Raw genomic sequence first — 21,940 nt, 5'->3', positions numbered from 1 at the left:
GTCGTGTCCACTTTCAAGGATATAAATACAATCTTTTGACTCCAGTTTATGTCTCCAGTTGAACTTTTCTCCAAAACTAAACTTTTATCTCCATCTGCTTTCTCAGCACCTCCACTTGGCTGCCTAGCAGACATCCCAAACATAGTGTGTCCCAAACTGAACTCCTGATCCCCCTCTCCCGCCACCCCTCAAAGAAACCTGCCTCTCTTGTGGTCTTCCCTAGCTCAGGAAGTGGTATCGCCATCCTGCAAGGTCACAAACCTCCAATCATTGAATCTTATTTATTTCAGGCTACATGTCAGCAAAACTTGTCAACTGTACCCTCGGAATATATCCCTGATCAGACCAAAATCTGAAATCAGAAGATATCCAGTGGCTCACCCTTTGCACGTTGCGTTCCTGGTCCAGAACCCATTGGTTGCCCCTCTGTGGCCTGTGTCACTGCGGCAGCATTCTGACTGTCCTCGGTGGTTGTCTTTGGCAGGCAGCAGTGATCCTGTTAGAACATGTGACATCCCAGCATCTCTAAGTCACAGCTTCCAGTGGCTTCCTATCTTTATAAAGGCCTAGATCCTTTGAGTAGATCTAAGACTTTACATGACCCCTACTCTCTGACCTCACTTTCATCCTTTTCCCCCTCCCTTGCTCCTCTTTAGCTCACCAGCTGCCTTGGTGTTTTTCCATCATGGCATGCAGTCTTCTGCCTCAGACCCTTGCTCTTCCTTCTGCCTGGAAGCTTCTTCCCCTTGTATCTGCATGACTCCCTCCCTAGAGCAGTGCCTGTGGCACAAAGTAGGTTTGTCATGAAAGCATGCTGAACAAGTGAATTCTAATACACCTTTGCACATACTTTCCCTTTTCCTGGAATATACTCTTCACTCCTGCTTACCAACCTAGCTGCTTTGGGTTGTTCCAAAGTCACCTCCAATCTCAACTTCTCTAGAAGATTCCTGTGTGGTTTAAATTTTTTTGTTTTACATTTATTTTTGAGAGTCAGAGAGAGAGAGCAAGTGGGGGAGGGTCAGAGAGAGAAGGAGACACAGAATCTGAAGCAGACTCCAGGCTCTGAGCTGTCAGCACAGAACCCGATGCAGGGCTTGAATTCACAAACCGTGAGATCATGACCTGAGCTGAAGTTGGACACTTAACCAACTGAGCCACCCAGGCGCCCCTAGAAGATTCCTGTGTGGTTTAGATACCCTCTTTCTCTACTCTTTGAGGAAAAGGACTCTTGTGTCATTGTATCTAGTACATGGCAGGCTTTTTGGCATCTGGTAGACCATCAGGAAATAACCTTAGTCTCAAGATTGATGCAGTGTTTTTTTTTTTTTTTATTTTACTAGGTGGTACCTGCACACTGTTTTAAAAAAGCACAAAAAGCATGATACAGTACGAAGGGAAAAGCAAGCCTCTCCTTCCCCCTCTGTTCTCTGCAGAGGCTATTACCATGTACTATGCATAGACAGAATTGAAATTGATACAGATAACTGATCTGACACTGAAAAAATTTTTTTCCTGAAAATTCCTAAATGGTTCACTTCGAATAACCGGTTTGCCTAAGTAGTGATTTCTGGATATTCTTATTCTCCTGAGAAACAAAGGTTCATCCTGAAAATTCTTTTCAAATCTTTCTAAAAACCACCAGTCCCCTTCTTTCTTCACTAGGTGGCAAATAGTGAACTATCAGCAAACGTGCCTTGGATCTCACAGGAACTGCCCCTCCCCACCTTCACTTTTGCCCTCTGCTAGCATCATTTCTTTTGAGGTTCACTGAAGTTACCTTCCCTTTGGTCTTCCTGCTTCCACTGGCCTGTTCCCAGCAGAGTGGCCGTAGCCACCCTGTTTAAACGGAAATCATTTCTCTGATCAATCCTTTGTCGGTTTCCCATCCCACCTGGAGTAAAGGCCCATGTTCTGGGTATGACCTTGAGGCCCTGAGCGGATGCTGCGTTCCAGCCATGCTGGCCTCCTAGCTCTTCACTGAATAAGCTGAGTTCCCTTCTGTGCACAAGCCCTTGCCCTCTGTTCCCCCTGCCCAGAGTGTTCTTCCCAGGTAGTTAGCTGCATAGCTTACTCTCCTATCTTCTAGGTCTTCGGCTGAGTGTCTTATCATCAGAGAGAACACTCTTGGGGTGCTTGGCTGGCTTGAGGGGGTAGAGCAGGTGATGCTTGATCTCAGGATTGCGAGTTCAAGCCCCACCTTGGGTGTAGGGATTACTTAAAAATAAAATCTTAAAAAAAAATAATACTCTCCTCATTTTCCTCCTCTATGTTGTTTATGTTTCTGTACAGCATATGCTCATTTGTTTACCTTCTCATTGTCTGACTCTCCCTGGGTAAGCTCTGGGAGAGCAAGTGTTTATTCACTTTGTTGTTTGTGGCTGAATCCTTGCATCAGAACACAGTAGGTGTCAAATCAGTATTGATGGGTTCAAAGAGCCTGGGTCCTGGGTCTAGACATGCATTTCCCTTGTAGTGTATATTGGAAGTAGAGGTGTTAGGTAGGGTTTGTCCACTCTTAGGATGGCTGTTACCTTTCTATTTTCTCTCCTTCCTTCTCTCCACACCACAGAAACAACAATGTGAGACCTGGGGGCCCCAGGAAAATGGCCCTGGGAGGCCAGCCTTAAGAGATGCCTCTTTGACTAAGCTCATCTGGCTGTCTGGGTATTCCTCCTCAAGCTTAGCAAGTCCCAAACTAGACTCCCTGCCAGCTCCCCACTCCAGCCTCATGATGCCTGCTCATCAATGGGCACCACTTCTCTTTCAGCCAGTCTCAAAATTGAGGTTGTCCTGGTGTCCACTGTCCATATCTAGTCAGTTCCCAAATTTAATCAATTTAGGTTCCTTAGTGTCTTTCCTTGTTGATCCGTCTCAGCTGTCCTGGCCCCCTGGTAGGGAGTCATCACTTTGTGTTCATGGCCACTAGCACTGTCTCCCAGCTGATCCCCTCTTAGTTTCCCTTCAACCCTGTCAAACCCACCCCCAGTCAGAGGGTCTTTATAAAGCCCTGATGACAGACACCATGGGTCTTCCTTGCTTAAAATCCTCCAGTGACTTCCTGTCATTACTCAGACATGTGTGTTTCACCTTGATCATCTTTGTCCTATCTGCATACCACCTATGCTCTTATTTACTGAATATTTATCTAAATATAATCTTAATTTTTCCCAAATTTTTCCCTTTTCTTTGAAGGCATGGGATGATAACCAAGTTTTTTCCTTCTGTATGTTGAAATACATAACTATTAAATACGACACTCTGGTCCTTGTAACTATCTAAGAGCCATTGTGTGTGCCATGGATTTTGCATCTGCCATCTTGAGGGGACTTTCAGGACACAGAAGGACATTTTTCATGTAGTCCTCGCATGGCTGCTCTCCTTAGGCAAATGCTCTAGGAATAGCATCTTCACTTTTTTTTAAAGCAAAACATTTTTTAAAAATTAAAGTACAGTTGACAGTTATTAGTTTCAGGTGTACAATGCAGTGATATGACAATTATACACATTACAAAATGCTCACTATGGTTAAGTGTGGTTATCATCTGTTGCCACACAAAGTTATTAAAATATTATTGACTGTATTCCCTATGGTGTATTTTTCATTCCCTGTGACTTTTTTATTTTATACAGTATTGGGAAGTTTATACCTCTTAGTCCCCTTTGCCTATTTCATCCATGCCCTTCCCTCTGGCCCTCAACAGCCTCTACCAGTTCTCTGTACTTATGGATCTGTTTCTGCTTTTTGGTTTTTAGATTCCACATGTAAGTGAAAGCATATGTTACTTGCCTTAGAGTGACTCATTTCACTTAGCATTATACCCTCTAGGTCCATCTGTGTTGTTGCAAATTGTAAGATTTCATTCTTTTTTAATTTTTTAAATATTTATTTAATTTTTGAGAGAGAAAGCATGAGCAGGGGAGGGGCAGAGAGAGGGAGAACAGAGGATCTGAAGCGGGCTGTGTTCTGTCAGCAACAAGTTTCATGTGGAGCTCGAACCTGCAAACCAAGATCATGACCTGAACTGAAGATGGAGGCTCAACTGATTGAGCCATCTGGGTGCCCTGATTTCATTCTTTTGTTTATGACTAATACTCCATTCTGCGTCTCTCTCTGTGTATGTCTGTCTGTGCGTGTATGTATATGTATGTGTGTATATCTATAGATCTATATCTATCACATCTTATTTTTTTTAATTTTTGTTTAATGTTTTTATTTATTTTTGAGACAGAGAGAGACATAGCATGAGCGGGGGAGAGGCAGAGAGAGAGGGAGACACAAAATCTGAAACAGGCTCCAGGCTCTGAGCTGTCAGTACAGAGCCCGACGCAGGGCTCGAACTCATGGACTGTGAGATCATGACCTAAGCCGAAGTTGGACGCTCAACCGACTGAGCCACCCAGGCGCCCCAATATCACATCTTATTTATCCTTTCAGTTGTTGTTAGGTATTCAGGTGCTTCTATTCCATATCTTGCATAATGTAAGTAAACATAGGGGTGCATATATCTTTTAAAATTAGTATTTCCATTTTCTTTGGGTAAATACCTAGAGGTGGAATTGCTGGATCATATGGTATCTCTATTTTTAATTTTTTGATGAACCCCCATACCGTTTTCCACAGTGGCTGCACCAGTTTACATTGTCACCAACAGTGTACAAGAATTCTTTTTTCTTCATATCCTCACCAACTCTTGTTTTCTGTTGTCTTTTTGATACTAGCCATTCTGACAAGTATGAAGTGATAGCTCACTGTGGTTTTGATATGCATTTCCCTGATAATTAGTGATGTTGAGCATCTTTTCACATGTCTGTTGGCCATCTATAGGTCTTCTTTGGAAAAAGAATCTGTTCAGTTCCTCTGCCCATTTTTATTTGGAGTATGTTTTTTTTTGGTATAGAGTTGTGTAAGTTCTTTGTGTATTTTGAATAACAGCCCCTTATTGGATATATCATTTGCAAATATCTTCTCCCATTCAATAGATTCCCCTTTTGTTGATGGTTTCCCTCACTGTGCAAAAGATTTTTGGGTTTGATGTAGTCTCACTTATTTTTGGTTTTGTTTCTCCTGCTTGAGGAAACAGATCCAGAAAAATATTACTAAGGCCGATGTTCCAGAGTTTACTGCTTGTGTTTTCATTTAGTGGTTTTATGGTTTCAGGTCTTACATTTAGGTCTTTAATTTATTTTTATTTTATTTTTGTGTATGATATAAGAAAGTAGTCCAGTTTCATTCTTTCTCATTTAGCCATCCAGTTTCCCCAATACCATCTATCAAAAGAGACTTTCTTTTTCCCCATTGTGTATTTTTACCTCCTTTGTTGTAGGTTAATTTGACCATATAAACATGTATTTCTGGGCTTTCTGTTCTTTTCCACTGATCTGTGTGTCTAATTTTGTGCCAGTACCATATTCTTTCGATTGCTACAGCTTTGTAGTATATTTTGAAATCCGGGATTGTGATGCCTTCAACTTTTTTCTTCTTTCTAAAGATTGTTTTGGCTATTTGAGGTGTTTGTGGTTTGATAAAAAATTTTAGGATTATGTGTTCTAACTCTTTTAAAAAAGCTATCACCATTTTGATAGGGATTGCATTGAATCTGTAGATTGCTTTTGGAAGTATGGGCATTTTAATAGTATTGTTCCGATTCATGACCATGGTATATCTTTCCATTTATTTATCTTGTTTTAATTTCTTTCATCATTGTCATATAGTTCTCAGAATACAGGTCTTTCACGTCCTTGGTTAAATTTATTCCTAGCTGTTTTATTCTTTATTGATGCAACTGTAAATGGGATTTTTTTCTTAATTTCTCTTTCTGCCACCTCATTATTAGTGTATAGAAATGCAACTGGGGTGCCTGAGTGGCTCAATCAGTTAAGTGTCCAACTTCAGCTCAAGTCATGATGTCACGGTTTGAGCCCCGCGTTGGGCTCTGTACTGATAGCTCAGAGCCTGGAGCCTATTTTGGATTCTGTGTCTTCCTCTCTCTCTGTCCCGCTCCTGCTCATAATCTGCCTGTCTCTCAGAAATAAACATTGGGACACCTGGGTGGCTCAGTTGGTTAAGCACTGAACTTTGGCTCAGGTCATGATCTCACGGTTCTTGGGTTCGCACCCCACATCGGGCTCTGTGCTGACAGCTTGGAGCTTGGAGCCTGCTTTGGATTCTGTGTCTCCCTCTCTCTCTCTCTCTCCCTCCCACGCTTGTACTCTGTGTCTCTCTCTGTCTCTCAAAAATAAATAAATGTTAAAGAAAATAAACATTAAAAAACGTTTTTTAAAAATGCAACATATTTCTCTATTAATTTTGTATCCTACAACTTTACTGAACTCATTTCTAAGAGGTTTTGTTTGTTTTTTGGTGGAGTCTTTTAGGATTTCTTTATATAATATCGTGTGATCTGCAAATAATGATAGTTTCATTTTTCTTACCAGTTTGGATGCCTTTTATTTCTTGTCTGATTGCTATGGATAGGACTTCTAGTACTATGTCGAATAAAAGTTGTGAGAATGGGCATCCTTGTCTTGCTTCTGATCTTAGAGGAAATGCTTTCAGCGTTTCACCGTTGAGTATGTTAGCTGTAGGTTTGTTATATGTGGCTTTTATCATGTTGTGGTATATTCCCTCTAAATCCACTTTATTGAATGTTTTTATCATGAATGGATATTGCATCTTGTCAGATGCTTTTTCTATATCTATTGAGATAGTCATATGATTTTTATCCTTCACTTTCTTAATGTGGTATACCATACTGATTGATTTGTGTATACTGAATCACACTTGCATTCCTAGAATAAGTCTCACTTGGTCATGGTGAATAATCCTTTTAATGCGTTGTGGAATTCAGTTTGCTAATATGTTGTTGAGGATTTTTGCATGTATGTTCATCAGATATATTGGCCTATAACTATTTATTTATTTATTTATTTATTTATTTATTTATTTATTTATTTATTTATTTATTGTGTCTTTATCTGGTTTTGTTATCAGGGCAATGCTGACCTTGTAGAATGAATTTGAAAGCACTTCTTCCTCTTCTATTTTTTGGAATAGTTTGAGAAGGATAAGTATTAACTCTTCTTTTTTCACCCCTACTTCTTCAAAGCCTCTGTTCCTAATTCTTTTTTTTAAATTTTACTAAGTTTTTAATTTTAATTTCAGTATAGTTAACATACAGTGTTACATTAGTTTCAGGTGTACAAGCTATTAACTCTTCTTTAAATGTTTGGTAGCATTCACTTAGGAAGCTATCTGGTCCTGGACTTTTGTTTGTTGGGAATTTTTGATTACTGATTCAATTTTGTTATTAGTAATTCATCTGTTTATGTTTTATATGTCTTCATGAATCTAATTTGCAAGATTGTATGTTTCTAGGAATTTATCCATTTCTTCTGGGTTGTCCAATTTATTGGCATATATTTTTTCATATATGCCATATTATTGTATATAATCTTTTGTATCTCTGTAGTTTGGATTTTGAGTTCTCTTTGATTTCTGATTTTATTTATTTGAATCTTATTTTTTTTCTTTCTTTTTTTAAATTTATTTTTGAGGCAGAGAGTGTGAGAGTGGGGTAGGGGCAGAGAGAGGAAGACAGAGGATCCAAAGTGGACTCTGCACTGACAGCAGAGAGCCTGACACGAGACTCAAATTCATACACCACGAGATCATGACCTGAGCCGAAGTTGGACACTCAACTGACTGAGCCATCCCGGCACCCCTTCTTTCTTTTTTTCTTTTCTTTTTTTTTTTAATGTTTATTTATTTTTGAGACAGAGAGAGACAGAACATGAGCAGGGAAGGGGCAGAGAGAGAGGGAGACACAGAATGTGAAGCAGGCTCCAGGCTCTGAGCTGTCAGCACACAGCCCGACGCGGGGATTGAACTCACGAACTGTGAGATCATGACCTGAGCCGAAGTCGGACGCTTAACTGACTGAGCCACCCAGGTGCCCCTCTTTTTTTCTTGATGAATCTGGCTAAAGGTTTATCAATTTTATTTATCTTTTCAAATAACTAGCTCTTAGTTTCATTTATTATATATATTTTTTTAGTTTTTATTTCTTTTATTTCCATTCTGATCTTTATTATTTCCTTCTTTTTACTAACTTTGGGCTTTTCTAGTTCCTTTAGGTATAAAGTTCAATTGTTTATTTGAGACTTTTCTTGTTTTTTGGGGGTAGGTCTGTATTGTTATAAACTTTCCTCTTAGAACTGCTTTTGCTGTGTCCCAAAGATTTTGAACCATTGTGTTTCCATTTTCAATTTTTTCTGGGTGTATTTTAAATTTCCCTTTTGATTTCTTTGTTGACCCATTGGTTTCTTGGTAGCATGTGTAGCCTCCTATGTTTGTGGTTTTCTCCACTTGTTTTCTTGTAATTGATTTCTAGTTTTATAACGTTTTGGCCAGAAAAGATGCTTGATATGATTTCAGTTTTCCTTAATTTATTGAGACTTGTTTTGTGGCCTAACATGTGACCTGTCCTGAATAGGGGCATGAACATATCCATGTGCAGCATCTCCACTTTTCCTTGAAGCAGGGCCCCATAGTGCTATGTCTTCACACTTTTGCTCATTAAGTCCACTCTGCATTGAGTGTCCTCCCTAGCCTTCCATTTTTTCCTGCTTGATGATTCTTGTCCATTCTTCTAGACCCAGCTCAAATGTCTCACTGCAGAGCCACCCTTCCTTCCCACTCTGTCCCCAGGTTGTATTTCACCACCTTACTCCATTTGTTCATTTTGTTCCTTGCCCATTTTCACATTCATAAGTAATGACTTCCTTTGATGATTTTCCTGCATTTGTGCTCTCCGGTGGCTGTGAATAGATGACATTTTCCTTAGCCTCAGGACTTGGCATGTAGACCTTAAAATGTGAACGACTGAAGTACAAATCCCCTTCTAAAATGCAGTTACCTCTGGTGGAACAGTAGCTATAGCTGCGATTGGCTGACATTAGATGAGAACAAGAGTGAGACTTGGCATGTAAACCTGGGGAGTTGGAGGGCTTTACTGGATAGAGAAATGATGCATTCATTTGTGGAGGATACTAAAGGCATGATGCATCTTTGCAAAATTTCCTACAGCGGACCCTGCTAGCCCACATAAATTTACCTGATCCTGATAAGTAGCTTCTGGGCTTGCCTTCCTCCCTTCCTCCCTTCCTTTCATCAAGAAAATATAGAGGATGGATGGATGGATCGATGGATGGATGTATGGATAGATATAAAGAGAATATATACAGACAGCATGCATATATACATACATTGATGAACCTCTGTATTTTCAGTGCAGCCTTTAGAGATGCACTACCTGATGTGGTAGTCACTAACCATATGTGGCCCTTTAAATTGTAATTAATAGAAAGTAATTGAAATGAAAATTTCATTTCTTCAGTTATTCTAGCAACATTTGAAGCACTCAGTAGACACATATGGCTAGTGCAGAATAGAACACTCCACCATCACAGAAAATTCTATTGGACTGTGTTGCTATAGAATCTAATTCTTTTATAAATCCCTTGTGTTGACTTTTGTCCCTAACATTGAAGCTAGGAAAAAAAGTCCTGTGTAAATGAGATTTTACTTGGGTGGGTTCTAGTCAGCTTGTATATTCATACGGATATGAACAAAGGGTTGTTTGTTGAGGGAGGTGGTTATGTGTGAGTTGGTGGTTACATGCTGAGGCTGATCTTACCAGGGGAAGGTAAGGACCATTTGCCTAGAGAGCTCTGGTTTGAGGGAACATTCCTCATCCAAGCCACTTCCCTTCACATCACAACCTGTTCACAGTGCAGCACATGTATGGAAGGTAGAGAAGAGAGATGGGAATGTGGGTAGGAAAGGAGATGGGGTCTAGAGTTTTAGGAGAATCAAGGGTAAGAGGAAGATGGTGATCTTGAGGCAAATGTTTGGCATAGCCATTATAGAGAATGAGAAATGGCTGATAAGCATTCATTGCTCACTTTCTCCTTCCCTTTATCCTGCCTCTAAATGGACTTTGTGGCTTTATTTAAAATGGAAGAATACATGGAGTGAGAGAGGACCTAGAATAAAATAACACAGATATTGTGCCTCTGTAAGTACTTGTGTGTATGCTCATCACTTGACAGTCTCTTATTTTTCATTACTTCACATTTGAATGATGGCCCAGATTACAAGTGCTTTGGGCACCAGGGTGAAAGATGATAAATAAAACATTGACACTTTAAGCTGTGAACTGAACTGATTACTTACCAGGGCTACTGTGTTTTAGGGCTTTTGTAAATTAGGGGATGACTAGACAAAACTTCTTCCATTTGGCTGTTTGGGTCTCATGGAAAATAACTTAGAATTGGTATAAGACTTATGCTTTATTAATGTGAACCACAGACCTTCAAACCAACAATTGACAAGGGACAAGACTTTCAACCTGACATCTTTTTGGATCTGAGGGTATCTGTCAGTAGGTTTTGCCGTTATGATTTCAGAGGCAAGAAAATGAATGCTTACTGCAAGGTTATTCATAGAATTACAGTGCCGTGCACAGTGAGCAGTTTGTCGCCTTTAGCAGAAGAAAGAGATGGCCAGTGGCTTTAATCATTTCTCTAAATTTTACTCGGCTTCTTTCAGACATTAAATGTGTCCTGGGTAAGACTAATACAGACTCTGTCTTGACTGTGCATCAGAAACACCAGAAGGGCTTAAAACACAGATCACTGGATGTTTCTGATTCAGCAGATCTGGGGTGGACTCAAGAATTTGCTGTCCTAACAAGTTTCCAGGTGATGCTGGTGCTGCTGATCTGTAGACCACTCTTTGACACCCAGTGGTCCTAGTTAAATTCAACTTCAGTATGTGTTCATTTGGGGGATTATGTTGATGGGGACAATGCCTTTGCCTCTTTCTGAATCATGTTTTTCACCTCTGGGGTTTGGGCAGGAGGGAGAAGGAATCTGTGTTCATTCCAGTGACCTGGCTGCCCAGTGCTGTCAGGCCCATGGACACATTGCCCTTTACTTGCCAGGCCAGCCTCTCCAGGTAAAGGCCAGGATGTGCTGATGGGGCAGTTACCCACCATTGCTCCCCCTTCTGCCTCCTCACAAAGCAGGAAGCAGCATACACTTGCAGAAAGAAGCAGCCATATAGTGTTGGCTCCTGACCCAAATCTTCCCTGCATCCTGGAGGCCACTGCTCTCCCAGGGTAGTGGAGTTGTGAGGATGTGACATGGATGCCAGGAACCTTCTAGTGGCCAGGTGGTTGACTGGGGCTGGCCTCTGGGAGGGAGTCAGGAGACTGGGTTGTATTTGAGTGGACTTCAAACTCCTTGGGTGATACTGGGCAAGCCCCCTAATCCTTGACTTTCCCATTTTGACCACTTGTGTTTATGAAACACACTTCTTTCCTTCTCAGACTGAAAAATAGCAGAATAACAGAAACTCAGATCTGGTGAGTGGCCTCCAGGGAATTTATGAGCTGATGTGCAGAACTCTGAGTGCCTGAGGACAAAGCTGCTATGTAAACACAATATATTATTAATAAAATGTTAAAAAATAGCATCACACTCTCTGCTAATAATAGCTGGTTTAGGCTGTGAGAGCAACTTTGACACGCAAGCTCCTAGCACTGTTTAAGGAAGGGTGACTGTGGTTTTTCAATTTGCAACACATTTAAAACAGGATGAAAATAGGGCTTTAAAACATTTTTAAGTGTATTCACAGGTATGTTTGTGTAGAAAATATGATTATACTTTGGTAAAATTCAACATTAATAAACCAAACCATCAATTTCTTTTGATTTCCATTACATTTCAGAGTGGGTTTACAATGTGGGCTATTCCATAGGCATTTTGGCTAAGGTATTAAGAGTGTCTTTCCCCTTCACGTATGTGTAAGTAGTTGATGTCCCTTAAACTCCGTGTGGGAACACTTAGAAATCAGTTCCTGATTACTTAATCGGTTAGTGACTACATCCATTCTACAGATGCATATGGGGCACCTGCTGTGTGCTCCTGTAGACACTGAGCTATAAAAATATGGTTCTTGGAAAAACAGAATACGACATCGGAAGATGGTGGCTTAGGAGGATGCTGGGCTCACCGCGTCCTGCGGATCACTTAGATTCCACCCACACCTGCCTAAATAACCCAGAAAACCACCAGAAGACTAGCAGAACGGATTTTCCAGAGCCAAGCGTAGACGAGAGGCCCACAGAAGAGGGTAGGAAGGGCGGAGAGGCGGGGCGCGCTGCACGGACTGGCGGGAGGGAGCCGGGGCGGAGGGGCAGCCCGCCGGCAAAGCAGAGCCCCCGAATCTGGCTTGCAAAAGTGGAGGGGCCGGATGGAGTGTGTTCTGACAGCAAGTGGGACTTAACATCTGGAAGGTTATAAGTTAACAGCTCTGCTCAGAGAGCGGGAGGGCTGGAGGACACCGAGACGGAGAGTTGTTGAGCCCTGGACAACAGAGCGCAGCTTGGCTGGGAACAAAGGTGCTCGCCAGCGCCATCTCCCTCTCCCATCCCCCAGCCAAAATCCCAAAGGGAACCAGTTCCTGTCAGGGAACTTGCTTGCACCTTGCAAACACCCAACGCTGTGCTTCTGCGGAGCCATCCCTCTGGCAGGTCTGACTCCCTCCCAGTGCTGCAGGGCCCCTCCCAAAGCAGATCTCCGAAGGAAAAGCAAGCTGAGCCTGCCCCTCCCAACCTGGTGCACCTTGCTGATCCACCCCAGCTAATATGCCAGATCCCCAGCACCACAAGCCTGGCAGTGTGCAAGTAGCCCAGATGGGCCACCCCACCCCACAGTGAATCCCGCCCCTAGGAGAGGGGAAGACAAGGCACACACCAGTCTGACTGTGGCCCCAGCGGTGGGCTGGGGGCAGACATCAGGTCTGACTGCAGCCCCGCCCACCAACGCAAGTTATTCAAGACAGCACAGGGGAAGTGCTCTGCAGTTCCGCACCACTCCAGGGACTATCCAAAATGAAGAAACGGAAGAATTCCCCTCAAAAAACACTCTAGGAAATAACGACAGCTAACAAACTGATCAAAAACGATTTAAACAATATAACAGAAAGTGAATTTAGAATAATAGTCATAAAATTAATCACTGGGCTTGGAAACAGTATAAAGGACAGCAGAGAATCTATTGCTACAGAGATCAAGGGACTAAGGAACAGCCAGGAGGAGCTAAAAAATGCTATTAATGAGCTGCAAAATAAAATGGAGATGACCACAGCTCGGATTGAGGAGGCAGAGGAGAGAATAGGTGAACTAGAAGATAAAATTATGGAAAAAGAAGAAGCTGAGAAAAAGATAAAAAAAAATCCAGGTGTATGAGGGGAAAATTAGAGAACTAAGTGATGCACTAAAGAGAAATAATATACGCATAATTGGTATTCCAGAGGAGGAAGAGACAGGGAAAGGTGCTGAAGGGGTACTTGAAGAAATAATAGCTGAGAACTTCCCTGATCTGGGGAAGGAAAAAGGCATTGAAATCCAAGAGGCACAGAGAACTCCCTTCAGACATAACTTGAATTGATCTTCTGCACACCATATCATAGTGAAACTGGGAAAATACAAAGATAAAGAGAAAATTCTGAAAGCAGCTAGGGATAAACGTGCTCTAATATATAAGGGAGACAAATAAGACTAGTGACGGATCTCTCTACTGAAACTTGGCAGGCCAGAATGGAATGGCAGGAAATCTTCAATGTGATGAACAGAAAAAATGTGTAGCCGAGAATCCTCTATCCAGCAAATCTGTCATTTAGAATAGAAGGAGAGATAACGGTCTTCCCAAACAAAAACTGAAGGAATTCATCACCACTAAACCAGCCCTACAAGAGATCCTAAGGGGGGATCCTGTGAGACAAAGTACCAGAGACATCGCTACAAGCATGAAACCTACAGACATCACAATGACTCTAAACCCATATCTTTCTATAATAACACTGAATGTAAATGGACTAAATGCTCCAACCAAAAGACATAGAATATCAGAATGGATAAAAAACCAAGACCCATCTATTTGCTGTCTACAAGAGACTCATTTTAGACCTGAGGACACTTTCAGATTGAAAGTGAGGGGATGGAGAACTATCTATCATGCTACTGGAAGTCAAAAGAAAGCTGGAGTAGCCATACTTATATCAGACAAACTAGACTTTAAATTAAAGGCTGTAACAAGAGATGAAGAAGAGCATTATATAATAATTACCGGGTCTATCCATCAAGAAGAACTAACAATTATAAATGTCTATGTGCCGAATACGGGAGCCCCCAAATATATAAAACAATTACTGACATAAGCAACCTTATTGACAAGAACGTGGTAATTGCAGGGGACTTTAATACCCCACTTACAACAATGGATAGATCATCTAGACACATGGTCAGTAAAGAAACAAGGGCCCTGAATGATACATTGGATCAGATGGACTTGACAGATATATTTAGAACTCTGCATCCCAAAGCAACAGAATATAGTTTCTTCTCAAGTGCACATGGAACATTCTCCAAGATAGATCACATACTGAGCCACAAAACAGCCCTTCATAAGTATACAAGAATTGAGATCATACCATGCATACTTTCGGACCACAATGCTATGAAGCTTGAAATCAACCACAGGAAAAAGTCTGGAAAACCTCCAAAAGCATGGAGGTTAAAGAACACCCTACTAAAGAATGAATGGGTCAACCAGGCAATTAGAGAAGAAATTAAAAAATACATGGAAACAAATGAAAATGAAAATACAACAATCCAAATGCTTTGGGATGCAGTGAAGGCAGTCCTGAGAGGAAAATACATTGCAATCCAGGCCTGTCTCAAGAAACAAGAAAGATCCCAAATACAAAATCTAACAGCACACCTAAAGGAACTGGAAGCAGAGCAGCAAAGACACCCCAAACCCAGCAGAAGAAGAGAAATAATAAAGATCAGAGCAAAAATAAACAATATAGAGTCTAAAAAAAATGTAGAGCAAATCCATGAAACCAAGAGTTGGTTTTTTGAAAAAATAAACAAAATTGATAAACCTCTAGCCAGGCTTCTCAAAAAGAAAAGGGAGATAACCCAAATAGATAAAATCATGAATGAAAATGGAATTATTACAACCAATCCCTCAGAAATACAAGCATTTATTAGGGAATACTATGAAAAATTCTATGCCAACAAACTGGACAACCTGGAAGAAATGGACAAATTCCTAAACACCCACACACTTCCAAAACTCAAACTGGAGGAAATAGAAAGCTTGAACAGACCCATAACCAGTGAGGAAATTGAATCAGTTATCAAAAATCTCCCAACAAATGAGAGTCCAGGACCAGATGGCTTCCCTGGGGAATTCTATCAGACACTTAAAGCAGGGATAGTACCTATCCTTCTCAAGCTCTTCCAAAAAATAGAAAGGGAAAGAAAAATTCCAGACTCATTCTATGAAGGCAGTATTACTTTGATTCCTAAACCAGAGACCCAGTAAAAAAAGAACTACAGGCCAATATCCCTGATGAATATGGATGCAAAAATTCTCAATAAGATACTAGCAAATCAAATTCAACAGCTTATAAAAAGAATTATTCACCATGATCAAGTGGAATTCATTCCTGGGATGCAGGGCTGGTTCAACATTCACAAATCAATCAATGTGATACATCACATTAATAAAATAAAAGGTAAGAACCATATGGTCCTATCAATTGATGCAGAAAAAGCATTTGACAAAATTCGGCATCCTTTCTTAATAAAAACCCTCGAGAAAGTCGGGATAGAAGGAACATACTTAAACATCATAAAAGCCATTTATGAAAAGTCCATGGCTAATATCATCCTCAATGGGGAAAAACTGAGAGCTTTCCCCCTGAGATCAGGAACACGACAGGGATGTCTACTCTCACCACTGTTGTTTAACATAGTGTTGGAAGTGCTAGCATCAGCAGACAACAAAAGGAAATCAAAGGCATCAAAATTGGCAAAGATGAAGTCAAGCTTTCACTTTTTGCAGATGACATATTATACATGGAAAATCTGATAGACTCCACCAAAAGTCTGCTGGAACTGATACCAGCAAACTGATATCTGCTGGAACTGATTTCCAGCAAAGTTGCAGGATACAAAATCAATGTACAGAAATCAGTTGCATTCTTATACACTAATACTGAAGCAACAGAACGACAAAGAAACTGATCCCATTCACAATCGCACCAAGAAACATAAAATACCTAGGAATAAATCTAACCAAAGATGTAAAAGATCTGTATGCTGAGAACTATAGAAAGCTTATGAAGGAAACTGAAGAAGATATAAAGAAATGGAAAAACATTCCGTGCTCATGGATTGAAAGAATAAATATTGTTAAAATGTCAATACTACCCAAAGCAATCTACACATTCAATGCAATCCCAATCAAAATTGCACCAGCTTTCTTGAAGCTAGACAAGCAATCCAAAAATTCATATGGAACCACTAAAGGCCCCGAATAGCCAAAGTAATTTTGAAGAAGATGACCAAAGCAGGAGGCATCACAATCCCAGACTTTAGCCTCTACTACAAAGCTGTCTTCATCAAGACAGCATGGTATTGGCACAAAAACAGACACATAGACCAATGGAATAGAATAGAAACCCCAGAACTAGACCCACAAAAGTATGGCCAACTAATCTTTGACAAAGCAGGAAAGAATATCCAATGGAAAAAAGACAGTCTCTTTAACAAATGGTGCTGGCAGAACTGGACAGCAACATGCAGAAGAATGAAACTAGACCACTTTATTACACCATTCACAAAAATAAACTCAAAATGGATAAAGGACCTGAATGTGAGACAGGAAACCATCAAAACCCTAGAGGAGAAAGCAGGAAAAGACCTCTCTGACCTCAGCTGCAGCAATTTCTTACTTGACACATCCCCAAAGGCAAGGGAATTAAAAGCAAAAATGAAATATTGGGACCTCATGAAGATAAAAAGCTTCTGCACAGCAAAGGGAACAATCAACAAAACTAAAAGGCAACCAACGGAATGGGAAAAGATATTTACAAATGACTTATCGGACAAAGGGCTAGCATCTAAATCTATAAAGAGCTCACCAAACTCCACACCCAAAAAACAAATAATCCAGTGAAGAAATGGGCAGAAAACATGAATAGACACTTCTGTAAGGAAGACATCCAGATGGCCAACAGGCACATGAAAAGATGCTCAACGTCGCTCCTCATCAGGGAAATACAAATCAAAACCACACTCAGATACCACCTCACGCCAGTCAGAGTGGCTAAAATGAACAAATCAGAAGACTATAGATGCTGGAGAGGATGTGGAGAAACGGGAACCCTCTTGCACTATTGGTGGGAATGCAAACTGGTGCAGCCACTCTGGAAAACAGTGTGGAGGTTCCTCAAAAAATTAAAAATAGACCTACCCTATGACCCAGCAGTAGCACTGCTAGGAATTTACCCAAGGGATACAGGAGTACTGATGCATAGGGGCACTTGTACCCCAATGTTTATAGCAGCACTCTCAACAATAGCCAAATTGTGGAAGCAGCCTAAGTGTCCATCAACTGATGAATGGATAAAGAAATTGTGGTTTATATACACAGTGGAATACTACGTGGCAATGAGAAAGAATGAAATACGGCCCTTTGTAGCAACATGGATGGAACTGGAGAAAGTTATGCTAAGTGAAATAAGCCATACAGAGAAAGACAGATACCATATGTTTTCACTCTTATGTGGATCCTGAGAAACTTAACAGAAAACCATGGCGGGGGGGGGGGGAGGAAAAAAAAAAGAGGTTAGAGTGGGAGAGAGCGAAAGCATAAGAGACTCTTAAAAACTGAGAACAAATTGAGGGTTGATGGGGGATGGGAGGGCAGGGAGGGTAGGTGATGGGTATTGAAGAGGGCATCTTTTGGGATGAGCACTGGGTGGTGTATGGAAACCAATTTGACAATAAATTTCATATATTAAAAAAAAATAAAAATATGGTTCTTGCCCTTAGGGGATTTGTAGTGTAATTTTGATTAAAGATATATAAGCAAGATATTATGTAAGGCGACCATCACATCCTTTACATCTTGTCTCCTTAAGAAATGTAAACAAAATTCACATCCACTTTTTTGTGCATTGCAGTCATATGTCTGCAGTCATCTGGAGAAAATAGGTTCCTGTAGCATTACTGTTGCCTGTCAGCTAGAAGCTCAGACATTTGTTTCTTCTCCCACCCCCTATTCCAGAGAAGTATGGAGATGAAAACTTCCTGAAGATGTTGTAAGAAACTGTCTGTAGAAGTTCTAGCACCCAAGTGGTGGCTGGCCTATTTGTGCCTCAGGGAGAGAAAGCTGCTCAGTAAAAAGATACACTACACATCCCTTAGGGATCATTAGACCTGTTCCCTCCTCACCAGCTGGGATGACGGCTCCCTCCTTGCCTTCTGTCCAGGGAGTTGTGGTTTTCTACACCACAGTGGAAGCTCCCTAAGGACAGGGCCTCTCCTGGGTTTAAGTGCAGGACTCTCAGCCCCAGTGCATGTGGGAATTACTAGGGAGCTTTCAAAAAAACGTAGATGTCTGGGTTCACCCCCAGAGATTCTGGTACAGTTGGAGTGGTCTCTGAGCAGCTGTTGAAAAAACAAACAAACAAACAAACAAACAAACAAACAAACAAACAAACCATCCCAGACGAGTACAGCATGCCCTTGGGTTGAGAAGCACTGAGTTGGTGGTTAAATTTCTCTGAAAGGGTGAATCACAGAGAATCTCTCTTGTAGACACTCAGGAATTTTTTTGAATGGACAAAAGCACATCACAAAATTTATATCGGAGGACTACCCTGACTTTAGGCTCTTTTTCTATAATGGGACTGCTCACAGTCTTTGCAGAGAGGAGTGGTTATTTCAAGTGCTGGTCACAGCTGGCCTATAGCAGTCTTCCCTGTGGGCATAGCTAGGTCTCAGGAGCCAGAGCATTGGGGGCATTGATTCCCCGAGCCCTGGGATTCGTTGGTCTTACTCCAGTATCTTGTCACTAAAGACCCTCTACTAAACGGGCCTCATTCCCTCACGATACCTCTCTTGGCTGCAGCCTCTTTTGCCCCATAGTCCTGCCAGGACTGGGTTACCAGCCCCAGGCTCAATGCCTCAAATCAGTGTTCTTCCCTCCTGCCACTGCATCAGTGAATACTTATTGCCTGAAGTATCTTTTTATCTTGAGCATGTGTTCTCTCCTCCAGGCTCATTATGAGAATGTATGGCACCGGGGGCAGCTCACCCATTTGATTCATAGCGCCAGATCCTCTTTTGCTCGAGTCTGTACCAGGATCCCCAACCCATTCATTGCTTTTCCTACAATCTATATTTTGTGTTTTGCACCAGTCTGCAATGATCCCTTCTTCCTGTGTTTTTGAAAGACTAAAACCTACAACTAGAGTGTGCATTAGAAGCCTACTGAGTGAGCTCCAAGCAACCTTGTTTACCTGCTTATTTCTGACTTTTAGGTTTTGGGGACCATGTCTGTCCACAGGCTCATTAGGATTCTAAGCAAGTGTTACTTCAATGTTAGGTGGGCAATTTGAGGCCGTTCTGTTAATCCAGAGAAGGGACTCCAAGATGGACGAAGAAAAACAGTTTTATTTGATAGCTCAGGGGAAAGGGTTGAGGAGGCTGCCAAGTGATGGAGGCATCAGGTTGGGATAGAAATGATTTAAGGCTAACTGTAGTCATTCACTTTTTCCTCTTTTTTTCGTTTTCATTTCATGTTTTGACTCTTGTATTACTATCATCAAGTCCTCCTGTTTAATTTCCATTTTCATCTTTGTTTCTCTTGCAAGTTGTTGTGTCTGATTTGCCAGAGAGAGCTCCTATGTCCTGAGCCCTCACAGACTTCTTACCAGCCCCCACCCCATTCCCCTGGCTGTACATCCCCTGGTTTTCCCTTTGACCTCATCCCTAACTTGCTCCTGCCTCCTCCTGTGGTGCCTTGGTTGATCTTATCCTGCCTTCTCTCCTCTCCTCTCCTTTTTAAAGAGTTCTACTCCCCTTTGGCATAAACACTCTATCTTTTGTTGTTACTAATAATTCTTCTTTTTTATCTTTGGGAAAATACAATAGTGTCTATCATGCCATATCAGAAAGAGATAGCCAGAGTAGACTTTGCCTTTGTTTAAGTCAACATCGATGGGTTATTTTTTGATGCTCATTTCATCTTCAGGTGGGAAATTTTATTCCCATTTTACAGGTGAGGATATAAAGACTAAAAGAAGTTCAGTAGGTTAGCCAAGAGCAAGCATGGTAAATGATAAAACTTGGGATGTCTCATGCCAGAGCCTTCACTCTGCTGTTAAACACTGAACCTTCCAGCTGGAAGAGAACCAATGTGTTGTGTTGCTGGGCCTGAGGGATGGATTTAACGGTCTTGAAGTTCCTCCCATGTTGGCACTCATGGGATGCTCTGCGATTATGTAGGATAGTGAGCCCTTTTTCCATGGGGTTGATTTTGCTGATAACACTCTAAATTATATTCTCCTAGAGATGATTCAGTATCAATTCTGAGACTATGGACAGTCATGGTGGGAGTGTGGCAAATTATGGTTGGGTACCAGTGCCTTTTGTGTTGTGTTATTGCATGAATCAGCAGAGTGGACTTCTCACAGTTAAGATTCTCGATGTTTTGTTTCTTTACAGAGCCTGTGTCATCTTGGGGGTGATCTTCCTTCTGTCATCCATATGCATAGTGGTCAAAGCCATCCATGACCTCTCAACTAGGCTGCTCCCAGAAGTGGTAAGGTCCTTCTTCCTTAACAATTTTTCCTGGAGGTACCAGCCTCCTGTATTACCTCTTACAAAGGATTTACTGGGGAAAGTTGGGCAGGTGGAGAGAGAATAAACAATGTTTTAGGAGTGTAGAAGAATTCATTGAAGAATGTGAATGATTTGGCAGAGAGAAGCCCTGGGCAAGACAAAAAAACTTCACATAGTTGAGGTGGTTCTGGGTTCTGTGTCTCTCTCCTTAGATTTTTTGACTATTTTTAGAGCAATACGTCTTTTATGTAAGAAGAAATGGGATGATGCTTGTATAGCAGAGTGATCCAATCTGTGCCCTTTGTCTATTCAGTGGTTATTGTAATAAGAATTATTTTTCTCTTTTGTATCTCACACAATTCCATTCACATTGGATTTTTCTGGCGCAACTGACATTTGGATGCAGAAACCGGAGGATGCAATTTCATATTAAAGTCTCTTTGACTGCTTTGTTCTTTGGGTGAGAGTCATTACCTGCAGTCTGATTCTCACCCCCCTCTCTTAGTAATGCTGAAAAAAAAATCTTTTATAGTCTCCTATCAGGTTATCTTCATAGAGAGCAGCTGGCTTACTTATCAAGAGACGAATATGCTGCCATTACAGTGATTCTCTCTTTAAAAGTCACATAGTGATTTAAATGCAAAAATATGGGCTTTTCTCTTAAGATGGAGTTTGATTTGAGTTTGGCTACATGCACCATCTTAGACAAGGCCTAAATTCTTAGAACTTTCATTTCACTTTTAGAAAAATATATGTTAATTCTTTCTGGAGTGAGGTATTGCTTGTGTTTATGGGGAGGATTAAAATGAATGGGGCATCTCACTGCATTTAGGAGAGAAATGACACTGGCTGCCTGAACTTGCTACCCACCTCCCACAACTGAAATTGAGATCAGAGCCATCCTTCGGTAACTCACCAGGATCTTCACTGTTATTTGTTGTTGTCACAGGGGCCAGAAGCTTGTTCTTTAATATCTCAGCAATGGCAGAGGAAAGATGGATACCCGCCCATGGCTTTCAGGCTGTGTTGGGAGCAGAGCTAGCTGACGGGAATATTCCTATTTACTCCTCTGTGTTCTTAGTCTCACGATTGATTGTATTCCCTAACTCTGATCTCCCCGTGGGCTGGCATCCTGGACTTTTCCATCCTTTTTCTCCATCAAACTT

General features: G+C 41.2%; 1 protein-coding gene across 4 annotated transcripts in view; it reads left to right on the top strand.

Moving 5' to 3' along the window:
- The window catches only part of TMEM163 (transmembrane protein 163), a 277,826-nt gene that overhangs the window by 208,567 nt on the left and 47,319 nt on the right, over positions 1 to 21,940 (top strand). For all 4 annotated transcript variants that reach the window (XM_045033711.1, XM_023259273.2, XM_045033710.1 and 1 more), the window contains exon 5: positions 20,658 to 20,754. In XM_045033711.1, the coding sequence (XP_044889646.1) occupies positions 20,658 to 20,754 (97 nt within the window). The remainder of the gene's footprint in view (positions 1 to 20,657; positions 20,755 to 21,940) is intronic.

Source organism: Felis catus, chromosome C1 (assembly GCF_018350175.1).
Source record: "Felis catus isolate Fca126 chromosome C1, F.catus_Fca126_mat1.0, whole genome shotgun sequence".
Classification (NCBI taxonomy): Eukaryota; Metazoa; Chordata; class Mammalia; order Carnivora; family Felidae; genus Felis; species Felis catus.
This window is presented reverse-complemented; position numbering and strand designations above follow the sequence as displayed.